This window comes from Zosterops lateralis, assembly GCF_965231275.1.
Source record: "Zosterops lateralis genome assembly, chromosome: 24".
Taxonomy (NCBI): domain Eukaryota; kingdom Metazoa; phylum Chordata; class Aves; order Passeriformes; family Zosteropidae; genus Zosterops; species Zosterops lateralis.
Genome location: NC_139784.1, coordinates 1,694,039 through 1,711,815, shown reverse-complemented (window position 1 = coordinate 1,711,815; position 17,777 = coordinate 1,694,039). Strand labels below are relative to the sequence as shown.

Sequence of the window (17,777 nt, the reverse complement as noted above, 5' to 3'; positions counted from 1 at the left end):
TCCCGGTGCTGGGGGAGAAGAGAGGTCCCTGCTTCCCCCAGACCACACCAGGAGAGAATTCCCGAAGGACTTGGTCCTCTGGCATCCTCCTGCCCTTCCAACAGGAATTTCTGGCCTTCCCATGTCCCAAACACAATTCCAGCACCAAGAGATGGACTCTGCAGTCCAGGTGTCTTCTGGGGATTTTACATCTCTTCAACCAAACTCAGATTTCCACCCAGAAGGGATTTGATGCAGCAAGGTCAGGGTGACAATTCACCCTCTCAGAGGGCTCAGACCTGCAGATCCTTCTCTCCTCCCTTTGCTCCTCCCTGCCAGGAATTCCCACCCATCCAGGGGAGACAGGAATGGCATCTGGATGCTCCATCCCTGGAAGTGTTCAAGGACAGGCTGGAGGGGCCCTGAGTGACCAGGTCTGGGGGTGAGATCCTTTCCCATGGCAGGGGCTGGGAACAGGAGGAGCTTTAAGGTGCCTTCCAAGCCAAACCATCCCGTGGTTCTGTGATCTCCTGGGATCAAAGCAAAAATCCCTTTGACTTCCTAAATCATCAGAACTCTGACTCAGCAACCCCAGACCCTGAGGAACACCAGGGGAACACCTGGGGCCTGTGAGACACCCTCGTTTATTTTCATTTCTTGCAGCCCACATTGTTTTGTAATTTTGTAACCTAATCTGAGAAGTCCTTCCCTAATTCTCTGTGGGGTCAGAGGAGCTTTTCTGGATGTGACACATCCTCTGTACAATAACTCTGCCTGGAGCAGAGTACCTGACCCCCCCTCCTTCTCCCCACCCCTTACTCAGGAACTTTCTCTGGATTACAACAGCTGGAGTTTAAAGGGGAGAAGTGAACCCTGCCCAGTGACAGGGGGATAGGACTGGGGGAGTCCCTTCAGCTCAGTGCCAGCTTAGGAGCAAAGTGACAGAAATCCAAGTTCTGTGAAACCCTGATGCACCCAACACATCCTGGCACCCATTTCACCCCCACAACAAACCTTCACCTCACTAAGACTCTTCTGCCCTTGCTCTGCATCTCTTTGCACTGGCAATAGCTGCATTTCCCTGAAATCTTCCACATCAAAGAACTGAAACTTCTCTGGTGGTACAGATCCCTCCCAGGGCCACAGGCCTCCCTGTCCCTGCCAGGCAGGAGCAGCACTCAGCTGGTGTCACTGGAATTCGGGTTAATTGAACCATTTGGCCATTCCAGAGCTGGGTGTGGGTTTTCCATGGTCCTGTCTGAAGGAAGATGCATCTCCCCAGTGGCAGTAGCCAACTGCAGCCCCTCAGAGCACACAGGGTGTGAACCTCTGCAAACAGGGCAGAGTGAGGATCCTCTGTGTCCAACAGCAGCAGCCCCCTGGGGGTGTAACCCTGGGCTGTTCTGTCCCTGGTGAAATGCAGTTTTCTCCTTTGCCTTGGCACAGAACTTGGGCACAGGCAGGTGCTGACCCACAGCATGACTGTGCTGGGATTATTTCAGAGCTCCCACCAGCTCCTGTCTGTCTGTGCTGAGGGACAGGAGCTGCAGCCTCCCTCCTCCTCCCAGGAACTGTGTCCCCCATCCTGCTCCTCCTCAGTGCCAGGCTGCCAGAGGTGACACTCCTGCTGTGTCATTGTAGGACACAAAAGAAAGATGAGAGACTCCAAATATTTCAGAAGGCAAAGAGAAAAAAAAAAAAAAAAAAAAAAGCTTTATTTTCTCATTCTCACTACCTTTTATAAGGTGTTCCCATACAGACTGAATGTGGTTGGTGAATAGGAATGACACCTCTCTGATCCCATGGGTTAAACCAAAGAAACAGCAAAACACCACCTGGAGAAAGATTGTTGTGAGAAAGGAGAGTTGTGTGCCAAGATTGTTTTGAGAAGAAGCTTTCTTGAGAAATCTTTCCTTGGGAAAAAGTGAGCAGCTGCCAGCAGGCTGAAATCTCTCAGACCCAGAAATATCAGGCCCATATTTGGGTCTGTGGTCCAGCCTGCCCTGGGGCGGAGACATCCCCAGCACCACCCCAGGGCAGCAAGGGCTGTGTGCAGCCCAAACCCCAATGGATGAGAATCCCCCTTCTTTGTTGGGCACCTGGAAAGGGCATTTTTCCTAATGCTCACCCTAAATTGCCAGGCTGTGCTGCCAGTTGTGTCCCATCAGCAGAGTTTGACTCCGCCACGTCTGGAACTGCCCCACAAGTGGTTGTGGGATCCTTTCAGCCTCCTTTCCTGCCCACTGACCCTGCCCAGCCCTTCCTCCTCTCCTGGTGCCCCTGAGCCACCCAAACCCAACCAGATGCTCCTCTTTGGGAGGGTGACCTGTCATTATTGGGAGTCCTTTGGCATTTTTTTTAATGATTGATAGAGCAAAATGAGAAATACATAAAATACATAACCAGCATAAAATGCTGGTTATCTCCTGGACAATGTCGCTCCTCATCCCTCTGGCTGCAGCATTCCCAGCCTGGGGCCACCAACACCAGTGACTTCCCTGGGTGTGCTGAGCCCACCTGACCCAGCCCAGGAGTTGATGATGAGTTCAAACTGATCTGGGCACATTCAGCCCATTCACTGATAGGAGCTGAGTGAAGATTATGAGAGGAAAAAAATGACTAAAAAAATGTCACATAATTTAATCAAAGTTTTGAAAACCTGTCAGTGGGGCAATGTGGGGCTGTCTGGGGCGGGGGACTCACAGGGGAAGCTGCAGTGGTCTCTGCTCAGCACTGCCAGGTAGAAGAGGGCACTTCTGGGGCAGCTTCCCAGTGGCATGGAGAGTGCTGGGTTTGGATTTGTGGGGGTCAGGAATGGCTGTGGGAGCAGAAAGAGCAGCAAATGTGAGGGGGTTTAACCCTGGGAGAGAGGAATCACTTTCACTACAGTAATGAGCACACCCGTTGCAGCTCCATCTCCTTTTCTGCATTTGCTCTTCTTCTAAACCCCAAAACTGCCCAAGCCTGTGAGGGAGAGCTCAGCCTCCCTCTGCTCGGGTGGATTTAGGCACTGCCTGCTCCAGGACCCAGAGGGAGGTCTCAGGGTGCTGAGCTCTGAGAATTCTGGGATCTCCCTTCCTGCCTCTTTCAGAGCACAGGGATCCCCACAGCACCTTTTGTTCTGCTCAGACCCCAGAAATGGTTCCCCAAACCCAGGAGCCACAAAGGACCAGCCCCAGACTTGGGGGTGACCTCGATGGAGATTTTGGAGGAGCAATGAGTCAGTTCTTCATACAGCAAATGTGTCCTGAACCCAAGAGAGGGAACAGGAGTGTGAACAGGAGCCCTCAGGCCAAGGCAGAGCAGAGCAGCCTTCAGTGGGGAAATCTCTGGTTCCCAAAGCCTCCATGCTTTGACAGCACCTTCAGGAGATTCTGCCCCAGGATGAGTGTCCCAGCCCAGGACAGTCCCTTGTTGGCATGTCCTGGCACAGGGGGGATCCAGCCAGGCTGAATTCACCCCCCATGTGCCCTGTGCTCATCCCCACCCCAAAAGTGCTCAGTGCAGGAGGATCCTGGGGCTGCTCAGCACGGGAGACTCAGCCCAGCAGATGGATTTGGGGTTTTTAGCACCCCCCTGCCATGTGAGCAGCAGTGACTGTCAGCAGCACTCAGGACTTGGAGATGGCAAAAGTGACACCAGTTATTGGGTAGATCACTGGGAGACTGAAGAAAACACATTTGGGGTTTAGACACAAAAATCTGCCTCAAACAGCCACATGTGACTCCTACTTTCAGTTAAGAAACCACTTGATGATACAAGCCCAGAGCAAATGCTTGGGGCCTGAGTGATGTCCTCTCCTGTGCCCCTCTTTGTCCCTAAGTTTCATTAAATCTGAAGGATCTGGGTGCATTTTTAAAGGGAATCAGGGAAACTCCATCCCAAAGACAACAGTGACTTTTTTTTAGAGTGCAGGAAGAAGATAAAGCACAACCAGATGCTCCTCTTTGGGAGGGTGACCTGTCATTACTGGGAGTCCTTTGGCAATTTTTTTAATGATTGATAGACCAAAATGAGAAATACATAAAATGCTGATTATCATTCCCTGAGTGCAAACACTCACCCTGAGCAGGGCAACCTCCTCCCAACACTCCCCTTGATGCTTCTATGAGCCTCACCCTGGATTTTCCCTGTTCTGGCTTTTCCCTTTCTGCTGCATCACTGCACCCTTGAACCTCCTTCCTGTTCAGTCTCCCTGGGGTTAGACAGAGTGAAAATAATCCATCCTCTGCCTCTATGGAGGCTGTCCATAGGGAAAGCCTCTTCCTGCCTCCATCCCTCCCTCCATCCATCCGTCCATCCATCCCTCCCTTCATCCCTCCCTCCCTCCCTCCCTCCTTCCCTCCAGCTCCCTGTGCCAATTCTCAGACAGCAACAACCTGGGACAGGCTCGTTGATCCCCCAGGGGACAGGAGGTGTCCCCACCCTGGGGACATCAGGGGAGGTTGGTCTCTGTTTCCCCAGGGTGGCCTAGACATTCCTGGGCCACGATCCCAGCCCAGCTCAGGGTCTCTGGGGTGGCCTCACTCCTTGATTTTCCCAGCAGATCTGAGCAGGTCAGTGGGAGCTCTCCAGAAAGCCTCACACCAGCTCTGGCAGCTGCAAAGGCCCAGCTGAGGGTGGCACAGGAACCTCCTTGCCCTGACCCAGCCCGTGTGCAGTGAGCCCAGCACTCACGCCTGCAGCCAGGATGGCCAGGGGCTGATCCCACTGATCCCACTGATCCCACCCTCCAGCCCGCCTTGCTGCCTGCCCACTCCTCATCTCCTCTTATCCACTTGCCCTGCCACTCTCAGGTGACCTTGAGGCAGTTTTTGTGATGCCAGCACTGCTCACAAACCCCCATTTCCCACCCATCACACACAGCTCCCCTTGCCAAGGTGTGCTGGTCCCTCCCAGCACCCAGAGCAGGCTGCAGAGGGAGTTTGTCCTGCTCTGTCCCCACCAGCAGGTCCCAGGGCTGGGCTGGTGTCCTGCAGCCCAGGCTCCCCCAGCTCCAGCTTCCCACTGAACATCAGCAGCTGACAAGTCACTGCTGCCTCTCTGTGACCTGGCAGCTCTTCAGCAGCCACCCTGCACCTCTTGCAGAGGATATTTCATTATTTGTCACCATTCCCAGGCCACACAGTGGATGGGGAGGATGGGAAGCACTCAAAGCAAGGGCACAAGAGCCCAGAGTGGATCAACTGCAGCACCAGCTCCTGCATGATCCACAGAGAGCTCCTAAAATTCCTTCCTGAGTGACACAGTCCTGCACTGCCCTGCTGGAGAGCCCCCTGAGGCAGTGCCTCCACCAGGGCTCTCTTGGCTCCCTCTGTCCCCTGTAAGCCTGACTTTGCTGAGCTTTGCTGCCTCTGTGCCTGCAGTGCAGGGGGACAGGTCACAGGGATAGAGATGTTCCCTCCAGAACAGGCAGAGCCTTTGGGATCCTGACAACATGAAAAGAATCTTGGTTTTACTGAGAACAGTTTTCTCTGAGTGCAGATGTGAGGCTTTTCATTTGACTTAGTGCAGATTTAGTCTGGGATGTGTTTCAGCAGCTGCTTCAACATCAGTGTTGATTGGAGGCTAAAATAAAACAGCAGCAGCTTCTTCCTCTAATTCCTCAGAGCTGGAGTTGCCTCTCTGCAGAATTTCTTTGTAACATTTCTTTTTTAGCCACACCTGGGCCATCACCACTCTGCTCCCTCAGAACAGAAGCACCAGAGGTGCCTCCACAGCTCCTCTCCCTCCCTCTGACCCAGCAGGGCTCAGTGTCCAACCCCTGTGTTGTCATCAGGGCATCACCTCCGTGTGCTTCCTCCTGGTTTCCTGCTGGAAATAACCAACATTTCTCTGCAAATGGAGCAGGTTGCCAAATTTCCGACCAGCTGCTGCCCCTGAGCAACGTGGGCCAACCCTGCCTGGTCCTGGCAGTGTCCTGGGAATGTCTCCCTGTGGCACTGGAGAGGCAGCCCTGGGTCCATGGACAACAAACAAAAATCACCCAGGCCCCAGAGGAATTTCAATAGCCTGAGCTGAGCAGAGCTCTCAGAGTGATGGTTAAATTATTTCCAAGCAGCCACAGGTTTGGGAGTGATTTCTAGAAGGACTTTTGCCTTTCTGAAGGGTTTAAGATATTCTGGCCCTTCCAGTGACTACATTAAGGGAGAAATTTAATGGGGCAGTATATGGCCTTGTGGTGCTAAATGTTCACATCATACAATTCCTGCACACTCTTAATGAGGTCATTTTCAAACACACCAACTGGAAAAAGTGTTCTCTGGTCCAAGGGGTCACACTGGGGTATAAAATAACCTATGGATTTAAACTGTCCCAGGACAATTAAACATTAAAACCCCTCATCCCATTCCTGCCCTGGCACTCACCCTTGGCTGGGCCATCAGCCTCTAATGCTCAGGCAGCTGAAATCTTTTTTAAAATGAATTTTTAGTCTGTTTTATTGACCCCCAAGGACTGCAGAGTTGGGTGGGGAGTCTGGTGACACATGTGCCCCCTCTATGGAAAAGCTCCAACCTCCAGACATGCTCAGAGGGGGATTCCTGAGATGATATCCAGTCCCTCTCCTCATTGGAATTCTCTCATGTTTTGTCTGTTCTCCACATTCAGTCAGGACTGACATTTCCCCCCTCAGATGTGAACATCCATTGCATGCTTTGACTTGCAAAACTTTTCCTGCTGCTGCTCTTGATCTTCAGGCAAACCCAAGAATTTGTGTGTTCCCCTGCCCACAAAGGGCTGCAGTCAGCAAAGGAGCAGAATTCAAATGGGTGAATGTTAGAGCAGGTGTGAGGCAGAGAAAGAGCCAGGATGGAAACTGCTGCTCCCAACACATCCCCAGGCCAGCCCTGCCAGGGTGCACCACGGCCACTGCTTGAAACAGAAACATTGACCAGAACTGGAAAACAACAAACACATCTCAAATCTGTGCAATAAAACCCCTCCAGGCAGAGACAGGTTTTCCCAAAGGCAGCAAGATCCCAGCTGTGAGCTAGGTTTTCCCTGCTGGTTCCCAGCTTTCCCAGGGCTGTGTAGGAACCTCAGGGATCAACCTGAGGCACTGATGGATGTCAGAGAGACAAGCAGGACAATGTTTGTATTGTAACTCTGTGCTGCAGGGATCTGAGCTGCTCTGGGAGGAAACAGCTCCTGTACAGAGCAGGGGATTCCTGGGAGTGCCCAAGGCCAGGTTGGACACTGGGGCTTGGAGCAGCCTGCGACAGTGGAAGGTGTCCCTGCCCATGGCAGGGGTGGAGCTGAGTGGGCTGTGAGGTTAATTTCAACCCAAACCATTCTGAGATCCTGCTTTCAAAGAGCTTCATTGGAGTTCCTGGGAGCTCTCAGTGAGTACTGCTGGCCATGGCTCTGGAGGAATTCAGGAAGACCAGGAGCCACCATGGCCAGCAGCACCCTCTGTGCAACACTCATGGCCATGGATCTCCTGATGGATCTCCTGGTGCTGGAGGCTGCAGTGAGGAAAATGTAAAATCATTCAAACAATTTTGTCAGGGCAGGTGGCACAGAGGGGCCCAGGGTCCCTGTAGCTTGTCCCCATTTGTCTGGCAGATCCCTCAGGAGGGCAAGGGACAAGATGTTCCTTGGTGACTGCCCAGAGCTCTCCTGCACGGGGCTGAAGCTGTCCTGGTATGGAGAGGGGGGAAAGAGTTCTTCAAATCAATCTGTTCAGCTGCTGGGTTCAGAGCCAGGAAACAGTCCCAGAGCAGCACATCCACAGAATTCCCAGAATCTCTGGGTTGGAAGAGACCTTCAAGACCATCGAGTCCAACCCATCCCCAACACCTCAACTAAACCCTGGCACCCAGTGCCACATCCAGGCTTTTCTTAAACACATCCAGGGATGTGACTCCACCACCTCCCCAGGCAGATCATTCCAGAACTTTATCACTCTTTCAGTAAAAAACTTGTTCCTAATATCCAGCCTCTATGTCCCTTGGTGCAGCTTGATCCCAGAAAGGTTCTCCCTCATTTCACATTAGAAGCTGCAGCTCTGAGCTCAGGCAGCCACAGGGGCTGTTCTCACTGCAGCTCACTGAGGGCTCGGCACACTCCTCACACAAATGTCAGCATTACCCAGGGCTGAGGGAATCCCTGCCCATCTCCAGGACTCCAAGAGCTCCCAGGGCTCATTACAGACAGCAACAGGTTATGGGATTGCAGAAGAAAGAGAAAAGAGTGACTCCAGCAGATTGTTGCCCAGGATGCAGGGTCCCCTCATAACCCTTTGCTTATCTTTTATCATGAAACTGTGAGAGCACAGGTGAGCACACCCAAGGCCAGCCCAGACCCTGCACACACAGCAGAGGACAGACAAACCCCTTCCCAAGGAGCTGCTTTCCGGAGGGCAGCAGGGATCACCTCCAGGGGGTTTGGAGCCCTGTTCCATGGAGGAGCAGCTCAGCAGGGTTTGTTTTGGCTGGTAAATCCCAGCCAGTGGCACACAGTGAGCCCAGTCCTGAATGCCCCCAGCACTGCAGCCTCCAGGGAGGAAGGAAAAAATGTCCCAGAATCTCTTGAACTCCCTGGCAGGAATCCTGCCCTAAATGCTGCTTTTCATGTGTCCAGGGGCAGTTCTGACCTGACCAAATCCTGCTGTTTCCAAACACTCCTGGCTCTAATCTCCCTGGGTACCAGGTGCCTTCCCATGCCAATGGAAGATGAGTTTCTGGCCAGCTCTGCAGGGAGGATGAAGATGGGTGTGGGCACAGCACCTTCAGGCTGAGGAGAGGGAAGACAGAGTCACCTCTCCAAGGTTGGAAGGATTCATCCACGAGCAGCCCCAGGAGGAGGAGCTGCCCAAGACCATTCCCTGCCAGGGCTCCAAGAGCTCATCCCAGACCATGGAAGCACAGAGTCAGCTCACAGCTGGGTCTGTCAGTCCTGCAGGTGCCAGCCTTGGAGATGTTTGTGCCTTAAAAACTGTGCTTGTCCTCCAGCTCTCAAATTCACCTGTGACACTTGCTCTGCTTATGTGCTTCCTTCATCCCCATGAGCTCTTGTGATTTAACTCCTGTGATAGATTTAACTCCTGTGATAGATTTAACTCCTGTGATTGAGATTTTAGATTTAACATCTTGTGTAAGACACAACTTTGCCTCTGGGATCCCAGATCTGGATTTCAAGGCGGTTTTGTTTCATCTTCACATCTCAGCCACTCTGTAGGGAAAGTATTGGCCCATGGGACCCCTCAGCCACAGCTCCTGAGTGTCTTCCCAGCACTCCTGGGGAGATCTGGATGATGAGGCAAGAGGAATGAAGCTTTTATAACTAAATTATAGTTATCAAAATATAGTTCTATATAGCAGTGGAGAAATCACAGGTTCACTGACATGGGAATAAAGATGCCAATGAGGTGATGGCTGGAGAGAAGGTGCTGCCTGTTCACTGCCTCACTGGGGCAGAGTCTGTTCCTTGGAGCTCCCCACTCATCCCAGAAGTGCTATGCCCCCATCCTGTGGGGTGGGAGGGAGCTGGAAGCAGCTCTGGGAGCCAGTCCCAGGGCACTGCCCCTTGTGCTGCTGCCTCCACGAGTCCCATCCAAGGGGGGAGATGTGAAGCCTCAGGGAAATGCCCCAAGGGCCAGAGAGGGGCAGGAGAAACAGGAGCAGGAGCTGTGGCAGAAGGCAGCACTGGGGCAGGAGGAGGAGTCAGGTCCTCTCATTCAGTTCTCCAGCAGACACATTTCTCCTGAGCAGGTACCCTGGGATTCCCTTTACATCCTTAAGATCATTCATGAGTAATTAAATCAGCAACTGATGCCAGCTCAGCATCCAGACTGAGACCCCAGCCTGGAAGAGCAGCTCTGGGTAAGGACAGTCCCCCAGGTGTCCCATAAAGTGATGGCATCTCTGGCCTTGGATGAGCTCAAACTGGGGAAGGACAAGGCCCTGAGAAATCAAATGTAACCTGGAAACCAGCCCTGCCCTGAGCCCTCCTGAGGCTCCCCCAGCCTGGGTTAACCAAGGATACAAATGATGGGTTCATTCCCACACAGTCCCCAGGGGAGGAACATGAATGCAGTGGGAGAAGTGGTTGGTACCACAGGTGGTTGGAATGTGCTTCAATGGAGAGAAGGAATGGGATAAACTCCAGACAAGGGACCTGGGAAAAACCACCTGGGAGGAAACGACCCTGTGCACCTGCAGAGGCTGGGGACAACCAGCCAAGAGGGCAGAGCAAGGCCTGGGTGTGCTGCTGGACCAGAACCTGCCTGTGGAGCAGCCATGGGATCATTGCAGCCCAGAGGGACACCAGGGCTGCCCCAGAGACAGCAGGGAGAGGGAGCAGATCCCTCCCTCTGCTCAGCACTGGTGGGCCTCACCTCAGCTCTTGCACGTGGACTCCCAGTACTGGAGACACAGAATCAAAGAATCAGAGAATCTCATGAGCTGGAAGAGACCCAACAAGGACCACCCAGGCCAACTCCTGGCCCTGCTCAGGACACCCCAATAATCCCACTATGGGCTGGGAACATGCTGAGTCAAAACTCTTTATTTGCCCATAGTGGTACCTGCACAGTGAGGTCTCTTCTCTGAGCTCATGGTCATCACTCTGGCACAGAACTGCTGTGAACTCACACACTCTGAACCCACCTTCTGCAGGGACACCTCAGGCTGGGCTGGAGCCTGGGCCAGGCTGTCCCTGTTCCTGTGCAATACCAGATGTCTCAGGGCTTCTTTAGGCCCTGTGTCCTCACCCTTTAGTGACAATTTCTGGTCAAATAAGCAATTTGCTCCACTATTCTCACAATTTGATGCTGGGCCACTGGCAGCTCCTTGGAGCAGTAGAAAGGATCCTCTCAAATCTGTCTAGGACCATCCCCAGCTCACAGCTGCTCCTTGAGCCTGGTGTCCATCCAGGTGGAACTGTGGGGGTTCAGTTTCTGCCAGGGCCACCTGCACAGGTGTCCAGCCAGCCTGGAACAGTGGCACTGACACATCTGACCCCAGAGCAGCCCCTGGCCAGGAATGCTGATCCCTCTGCTGGTGAACTTGGCAGTGGACAGGGCACTTTCCACCTTGGCCACAGCTGAGAAGTTCTCCTGTCACTTCTGACAGCTGAGAGGTCCCAGGGTATTCCCCAGGCTCCAGGGGCTGCTGCCCTGGGTGCAGACTCTGATAAGTCCTGTCAGATCCTCCAGCCCCTTGGGGAGCTCTCAGGTGCTTTGGAGTACCTGGAATGGCTCCATGCAGAGCTGAGTCTCCCTCAGAGGTGTCCACCCCCCCGGGGTGTCCCAGCTGTGACAGCCCTTCCCACAGCACACACACACACACTGCTGTCAGCAGCAGCTCTCCTGTTCTCTTAGAAAATCCCTGCGTCTCACAACTTTGTCCCCCTGAACTCTTGGCTCATCAAACTCCCCCTGGGGATGGTGGGGGCAGGCTTGGGGCTATCAGTGGCAGCAGGATGGGGCATGGCCAGGCAGGGGGGAGTTCCCAGCCCTGACCTTGTCCCCTGTCCCCTGCAGGTCCCTCGCCCTGGGCCAGCAGTACAGCTCCCTGGGGTCCCAGCCCATCCTCTGCGGCTCCATCCCCGGCCTGGTGCCGAAGCAGCTCCGCTTCTGCCGCAACTACATCGAGATCATGCCCAGCGTGGCCGAGGGGGTCAAGTTGGGCATCCAGGAGTGTCAGCATCAGTTCCGGGGCCGCCGCTGGAACTGCACCACCATCGACGACAGCCTGGCCATCTTCGGGCCCGTCCTGGACAAAGGTAACCCCAGGGGATGGGGCAGAGCTGGCACAGCCCCACTGGGCTTTGGGTACACCAGGACTGTCCCACTGGGAGCACCTCAGGGGAAGGGTCTGATGGGCCAGTGTTCAACCCTGATTTCTCCAGTTTCATTTGTTCCCAAGTTTTTGGTGTGTTCTGTCACAAGGGGTAACGAGGGAAAGGTCTGTTCCCATCCCAGGAGCTCAGGAGGGCCAGGGAGGATGTAAAGCACAGCAAGGGGAAGGTTTAGCCCTAAGAACTCTCGTATGTTCTGGAATTGTGGGCTCCACCTCCCTGTCCAGGACATGCAACATGTCCAAACTGGGTCCAGCAGACCTGTGGGAACAGCCAAGGAGAGAGAATGTGGTTGAGCTCCTTGGGATCAAGGCAGAGCCACTGAAGCACAGTGTTCAATGAATCTTTTCTTCAATGGAGTTTCAATGAATCTTTTCACAAATGAGCCCAAAAATCAGGCAACAAGGAGATGTGATAAACTTATTTTCCCTCTCCTCTCTCTAAACTCCTCTTCATCCCCTGCTCCTGACATGCCACCTTTCTAAACCCACTGGCACAGATCAGGCACGGGAGCATTGATGAGGCACCATAAAACTGAGATTTCCAGTGAGATCATGGGGCATTACACTGGAAAGGGGCCTCAAAAACAGCCTGGAAGGAGGTGGTGGAGGAACAAATAGAATCACAGAGTTCCCTGAGTTTGAAGGGACCCACAGGGATTGTCCAGCCCAGCTCCTGGCCCTGCACAGACACCCCAACAATCCCACCTGGGCATCCCTGAGAGCTCCTGGAGCTCTGGCAGCCTCGGGCTGGGACCATTCCCTGGGGAGTGCCAGCACCCTCTGGAGAAAGAACCTTTCCCTGGGATCCAACCTGACCCTCCCCAGCACAGCTCCATGATAACCTGTCCCACATCTCAGACGTCCCAGACCTCAGATTAAAAGGCATTCCCATGAAACTGAACCAAGTGGTGGGTTAAAAACTCCCAGTGGATAAAAATCTCCAGTTTCTCCGCCCTGTCCTGTGGATTGTGTTCACTCTGTGCCACACTCAGCACAAGGGATATCCACAGGTAATATCTTGGTTTCACAGCTTCATCAACACAACTAAAACCATTTCCCCCTCATCTTATTGGGTGTTGACACCACTGGGTCCCTGCAGCCCAAAATCTCTTTATTGAACAGAAATTATTGTTTCTAGTGATGCTTTAGAAATGGGAATTTTATGGTACAGACATCAAGAAACTGGAGAAACTGGGGTGAGAGCAGGACTTTAGACTATTTCCCAACAGTCCCCTGGAGAATGAGGACTTCTGGTGAATTTTTCTTAGAAAGCTCCAATATTCTGCAGAGAAACAATTGATGATACCTTTTTTTCAAGTTTCAGCCTCCCAGTAAGGGTAGGTATTGTTTCAGATCCCCGAAATGTCAGTCGAGTATTTCAGTGAAAATCATTCCTTTGTGTTAACGTGGGATTCTTTGCAGGAAACAGGATTGTAAAGTCTTATTAGAGCACTAATAGGCACCATGAGATTCATTTCCCCTCTGTTGTGCCAGGGTGTATTTTGGGGTAACTCTTGTATTTACTACCAAATAACTTGTCAGCAGGGCTCAACACACTCTAATTTGCTGCCTAATAAAAGCCTGTCCTAAATTTCAGCACTTAAAAGATCAGAAAGTTTTAATTTGCTTAAGAAACTGTCATTAAAAAACTGTCATAAAAATTCTAAACATGTTATGAAAGAACTGTTCAAGCATTGAGACACTGAAAATCTCTCACCACCATTTCTGTCAGCGGGAAAGCACTTAAAGATTAGATTTGAACCATCCTCCCTGTAATGAGCAAACTGAACTTTGAATCTGTGGAGAATATTTTAAAATTCTTTCAGCTGCAGGGACTCAAGCAAAGCCTCATGTGTGGACTTGCCTCAGCATCTCCACGCACTGACAAGGTAAAATATCACCCAGAACTCTGAAACCCTTCTGACAGATGGAGAAAAATGAGTGAGCACGTTGGATATTCAGCTTTCCCAACCCCACCGTGACGCATCCCCAGACAGCCCTGCCAGGCTCCCAGAGTGTATTTGTGCTGCTGTCTCACTAACCTGTAAGTGGAGCAGTTAAAAATAAACAGCATCATCTGCAAAGAAGGATACATCAAAGCCCAGCCCATCTGATCGTGGGGATTATTCACATTTTTGAACTGTGCTCATGTCTTTTCCCTGCTGCCTTCAAAATTAATGAGCAGATTCAGGATGGGACTGGTGTCATTGTGTGGCAATGAGGAACACAGGGAACCTTTGAGATTCCCAGAGTCTGCAGCAGAGGAGTCACAGAGAAAACCAGAACATTTCCAGCCTTCCTCTGCTGAGGGAAGAGATCAGGTTGGTGACAAAAGTGAGGATCCTGTCAGCTGTGAGGAGTGTGGGACCAGCCCTGCCCCTCACTGACAAGGGCTGCTGGGCACTGCTGGGCCTTCAGAGAGTTATGGAATGGTCTGACTTGGGAGGGACCTTTTACAGATCATCTTGTCCAACTGAGCTTCTTCCTTAGACGCAGCAACAAGAGTCACAGACTGGTTTGGGTTGGATAAATCCCATCCAGTGTCACCCCTGCCATGGGCAGGGACACCTTCCACTGTCCCAGGCTGCTCCAAGCCCTGTCCAGCCTGGCCATGGACACTTCCAGGGATCCAGGGGCAGCCACAGCTGCTCTGGGCACCCTGTGCCAGCCCTGCCCACCCTCACAGGGACAATTCCTGTTCAGTATCCCAATCATCCCTGCCCTCTGGCAGTAGGAAGCCATTCCCTGTGTCCTGTCCCTCCATGTCTTGTCCCAAGTCCCTCTCCAGACTGTCTTGAAGCCCTTTAGGTGGTTCTCAAACCAAGAGTTTTGAGCCCATAATCTGGATCCTGTGGCCCCCATGGCAGCCCTGGCCATGTTCCATTTCTCCTGACTTCCAGCACACCCAGGGCTGCAGCCCCACAAACCAAACCCCAAACCCAAACCAGACAATCCCTGTCACAGCTCACACACTGCGTTTGGCCAACAAAGGGTCAGCATTTCACCTCTGGCAAACATCTGGATGTAATCCCCCCTCAGTATTAACTTGGTTAATCTCAGCTGCTGCTCCCTCAGGTAGATTGAGGCCATCGTGAAAAAGCTTCAAAGGTGGAGTTCTCACTAACAACAGCATCAAAAATCATTTCTAATAGAGCCTGAAAAGAAACTGGGGATAATTTAATTTTAAAGGAGCTGCAAACGTGTTAACCATGATCACTTCCTTTGAACGAGAGCTCGGTGTGCAAAGCAGCACAGGGTGGGAGGGCTCAGCTGAGCAGCCCCTGGTGTGGCACACGAGTCTGAGCCTTCCTGGGCTGCTCCTCCTGGTGCATCCTCCAGGCTTTGAGCACTTTGGGCACAGTGTGGGAGCACAGGGCTGCCCTCCCTGAAACACCCAAGGGATTTCTGCCTCCAGGTCTCCCCACAGCCTCCCCTCCCATCCCCACGTCCCTTCCCTCCCCAGTGTCACCCACAGCTCCAACCTCTGCTCCTGCAGCCCCTGGCAGGGCAAAGAGCACCAAAGGCAGCTCAGGGAAAGCCCAGGGCACTGAAGCCATTTGGGAGCTGCTGAACAGCACCCCTGGTGAGGCTCTGCCCTCACCCACCCGGGTTTCTCCACATTTCCCACCCCAGATTCACACTCACAAGGTTTTGGCTGCTGTAGCTGCCCAGGCTTGGTTTCCTAAGGACACTGATGATCTTCCAGCAAGGAAGGGCAGGCTGTGAGAGCTGGGGGTGTTCACCTGGAGAGGAGAAAACTTCAGTGAGACCTTAGAGCCCTTTCCAGCACCTAAAAGGGCTCCAGGAGAGCTGGAGGGGGACTTGGAACAAGAATCTATCAGTGACAGGACACAGGGAATGGTTTCAAACTGAGAGAGGGCAGGGCTGGATGGGATATTGGGCAGGAATTGTTCCCTGGGAGGGTGGGCAGGCCCTGGCACAGGGTGCCCAGAGCAGCTGTGGCTGCCCCTGGATCCCTGGCAGTGTCCAAGGCCAGGTTGGACATTGAGACTCGGAGCCACCTGGGACAGTGGGAGGTGTCCCTGCCCATGGCAGGGGTGACACTGGATGGGCTGTTAGGTCTCTCCCAACCCAAACTGTCTTGTAGTTCTATGATTCTACGTTTTCTTTTTTCCATGTCTTATTTTCTAACCTGGGCCATGAAAAAAAACCAACAAAATAACAAAAAAAAACAACCCCTGAATGTGAGGTAAGATCATGTTTTTACAAGCAGATTCCCCAAGATGATTTATACTGCAGGTGTGCAGTCTGGGATAAGGAGGGAAGAAAAACCTGCTTTCCCCCCTCCCTCCTTTCCCTTTCCTTTGTAAAATAAGGTCAATTCTTATCTAAAGCCAGTGGCTCTTCCAGCCAAGTCCTGCCCAAAGCCAGGGCTGAGGCAGCAGCCACACGCCGCTCTGGGGGAAGCAATCACCATTCTCCGGGCTAGTGCTGAAATTCATGATTTGGGTTAAAGTCCACACCCGGACAGGGCCGCCTGTGAGTGCCCGAGGCAGGACGGCCCCAAAGGCACCCGGAGAGCGATTCCTGGGCTGGGGAAAGGTCTCGGAGCCGCAGCCAGGGCTGGACCTGCCGGAGCTTGGCAGGAGCCTTTGCAGGCTCGCACCTTTCCCCACTCCTGGCGCTCCTGTCCCCTCACCCCGGGCTGCCCTCGCCGCTCTCCTGCCCCAGGGAAGCGCCGCCGACTCTCCGGGAAGATGCTCCCGGGGCCGGCCGGCAGCGCATCCCCAGCCGGGGCAGGGGCAGGTGCAGGGGAGGCAGCTGGGCCCGGGCCGCCTTCGGGGGTCCCCGTGAGCCCGGCTAAGCCCCCGCCACGAGCTGTGAAAAGGCAGACCCGCACCACGATAACCCGGGGCTTTTCTCAGCCATGACACTCGCAGTCATTTGCATCTAAACAGGGGTGTGTGGGATCAGGGGCCGGCTTGATATAAACTCAGCAGCTTAAAGGGAGGGGGAGGGAAAGGAGAGAGGGAGAGAGAAAAATAAGCTTATACCGATGAGAAAGAGCTAAGCTTCCTCCCCTACTGTGAGGCAGGGCGAGCGATACCATCGCAGCGCCGCAGTCGTTTCAAATCGCTGCCGCATTCACACGCCCTTTAGCCATTCTGGGGGGCTGGGGAGCGCCATCAATAGGGATTTCCCAGCCGGGCTGGCGGGATTGGAGGGTGACGGCAGGACAGGGGAACATTGCCCCGTTGCTACGAGGTGCTCCTGGGGAATGCCAGTGCTCTGTGCCGTGGGTACGCTGGCCGGCGGAAACATTCCGCATTATGCTGGTAATACAGTGTGACACCGCGGGAACAATGGCAAATTGAGTGTCCCAGCAGGTAACGGGCCTGGCTGGGAGACAGTCGCAGTGGTGCACTGTCAAGGCGGCTCTAATCCTCCCTCGCCAGCCCCTCCCCTGGTTCTGGGAACGCTGCTCCCGCATTTCATCTCTGGGAAATTCTCCCAGCTCCTCGCCCAGACCCAGGCGAGAATTTCAAGGCGAGGGGTTTGTTCGCAGCTCGCTCCCCCCAGCGCTGGCACCGTGCGGGGGACACGGGGACACGGGGACACGGAGGACAAGGGGACACGGGGGACACGGGGCAGCTGCGGGAGCCGTGCCCATCGCGGCCCTGGCCGGCGGGCACTGCCAGCCCCGGCTCGGTCCCAGCCCAGCCCCGGCCCCTGCTGCCCGTGCCCATCCACAGCTCCTAGGCCGAGCGGAGCCACATCGGGCCCGAGAGCGACTCGTGTCCCGCCCCTGTCCCCGGGCTGGCCTGGGCTGGGGCCAGGAGGGCTCGCTGGCTCCTCTAATCTGATCTGCCTTGGACCACGGGCCACCCAAAGAGCCTTTGTCAGGCTCAAACACCTCATTTGGAGCAGGGACCTTCAGCCGGTGCCCACAGCCCCCAGTGGTCCCAGTATGAGCAGCTGGTGAAAGATCCCCGAGGAAACCCTTGCTAGGTAGAGGCTGGATCCCTGCTGGGG

General features: G+C 53.8%; 1 protein-coding gene across 1 annotated transcript in view; it reads left to right on the top strand.

The window, feature by feature from the left end:
- Positions 1 to 17,777, top strand: part of LOC310918779 (proto-oncogene Wnt-3) — a gene marked incomplete at its 3' end in the record, with an annotated part of 43,720 nt that overhangs the window by 22,069 nt on the left and 3,874 nt on the right. Inside the window, exon 2 of the mRNA XM_083877753.1 lies at positions 11,465 to 11,706. Within this exon, the coding sequence (XP_083733879.1) occupies positions 11,465 to 11,706 (242 nt within the window). The remainder of the gene's footprint in view (positions 1 to 11,464; positions 11,707 to 17,777) is intronic.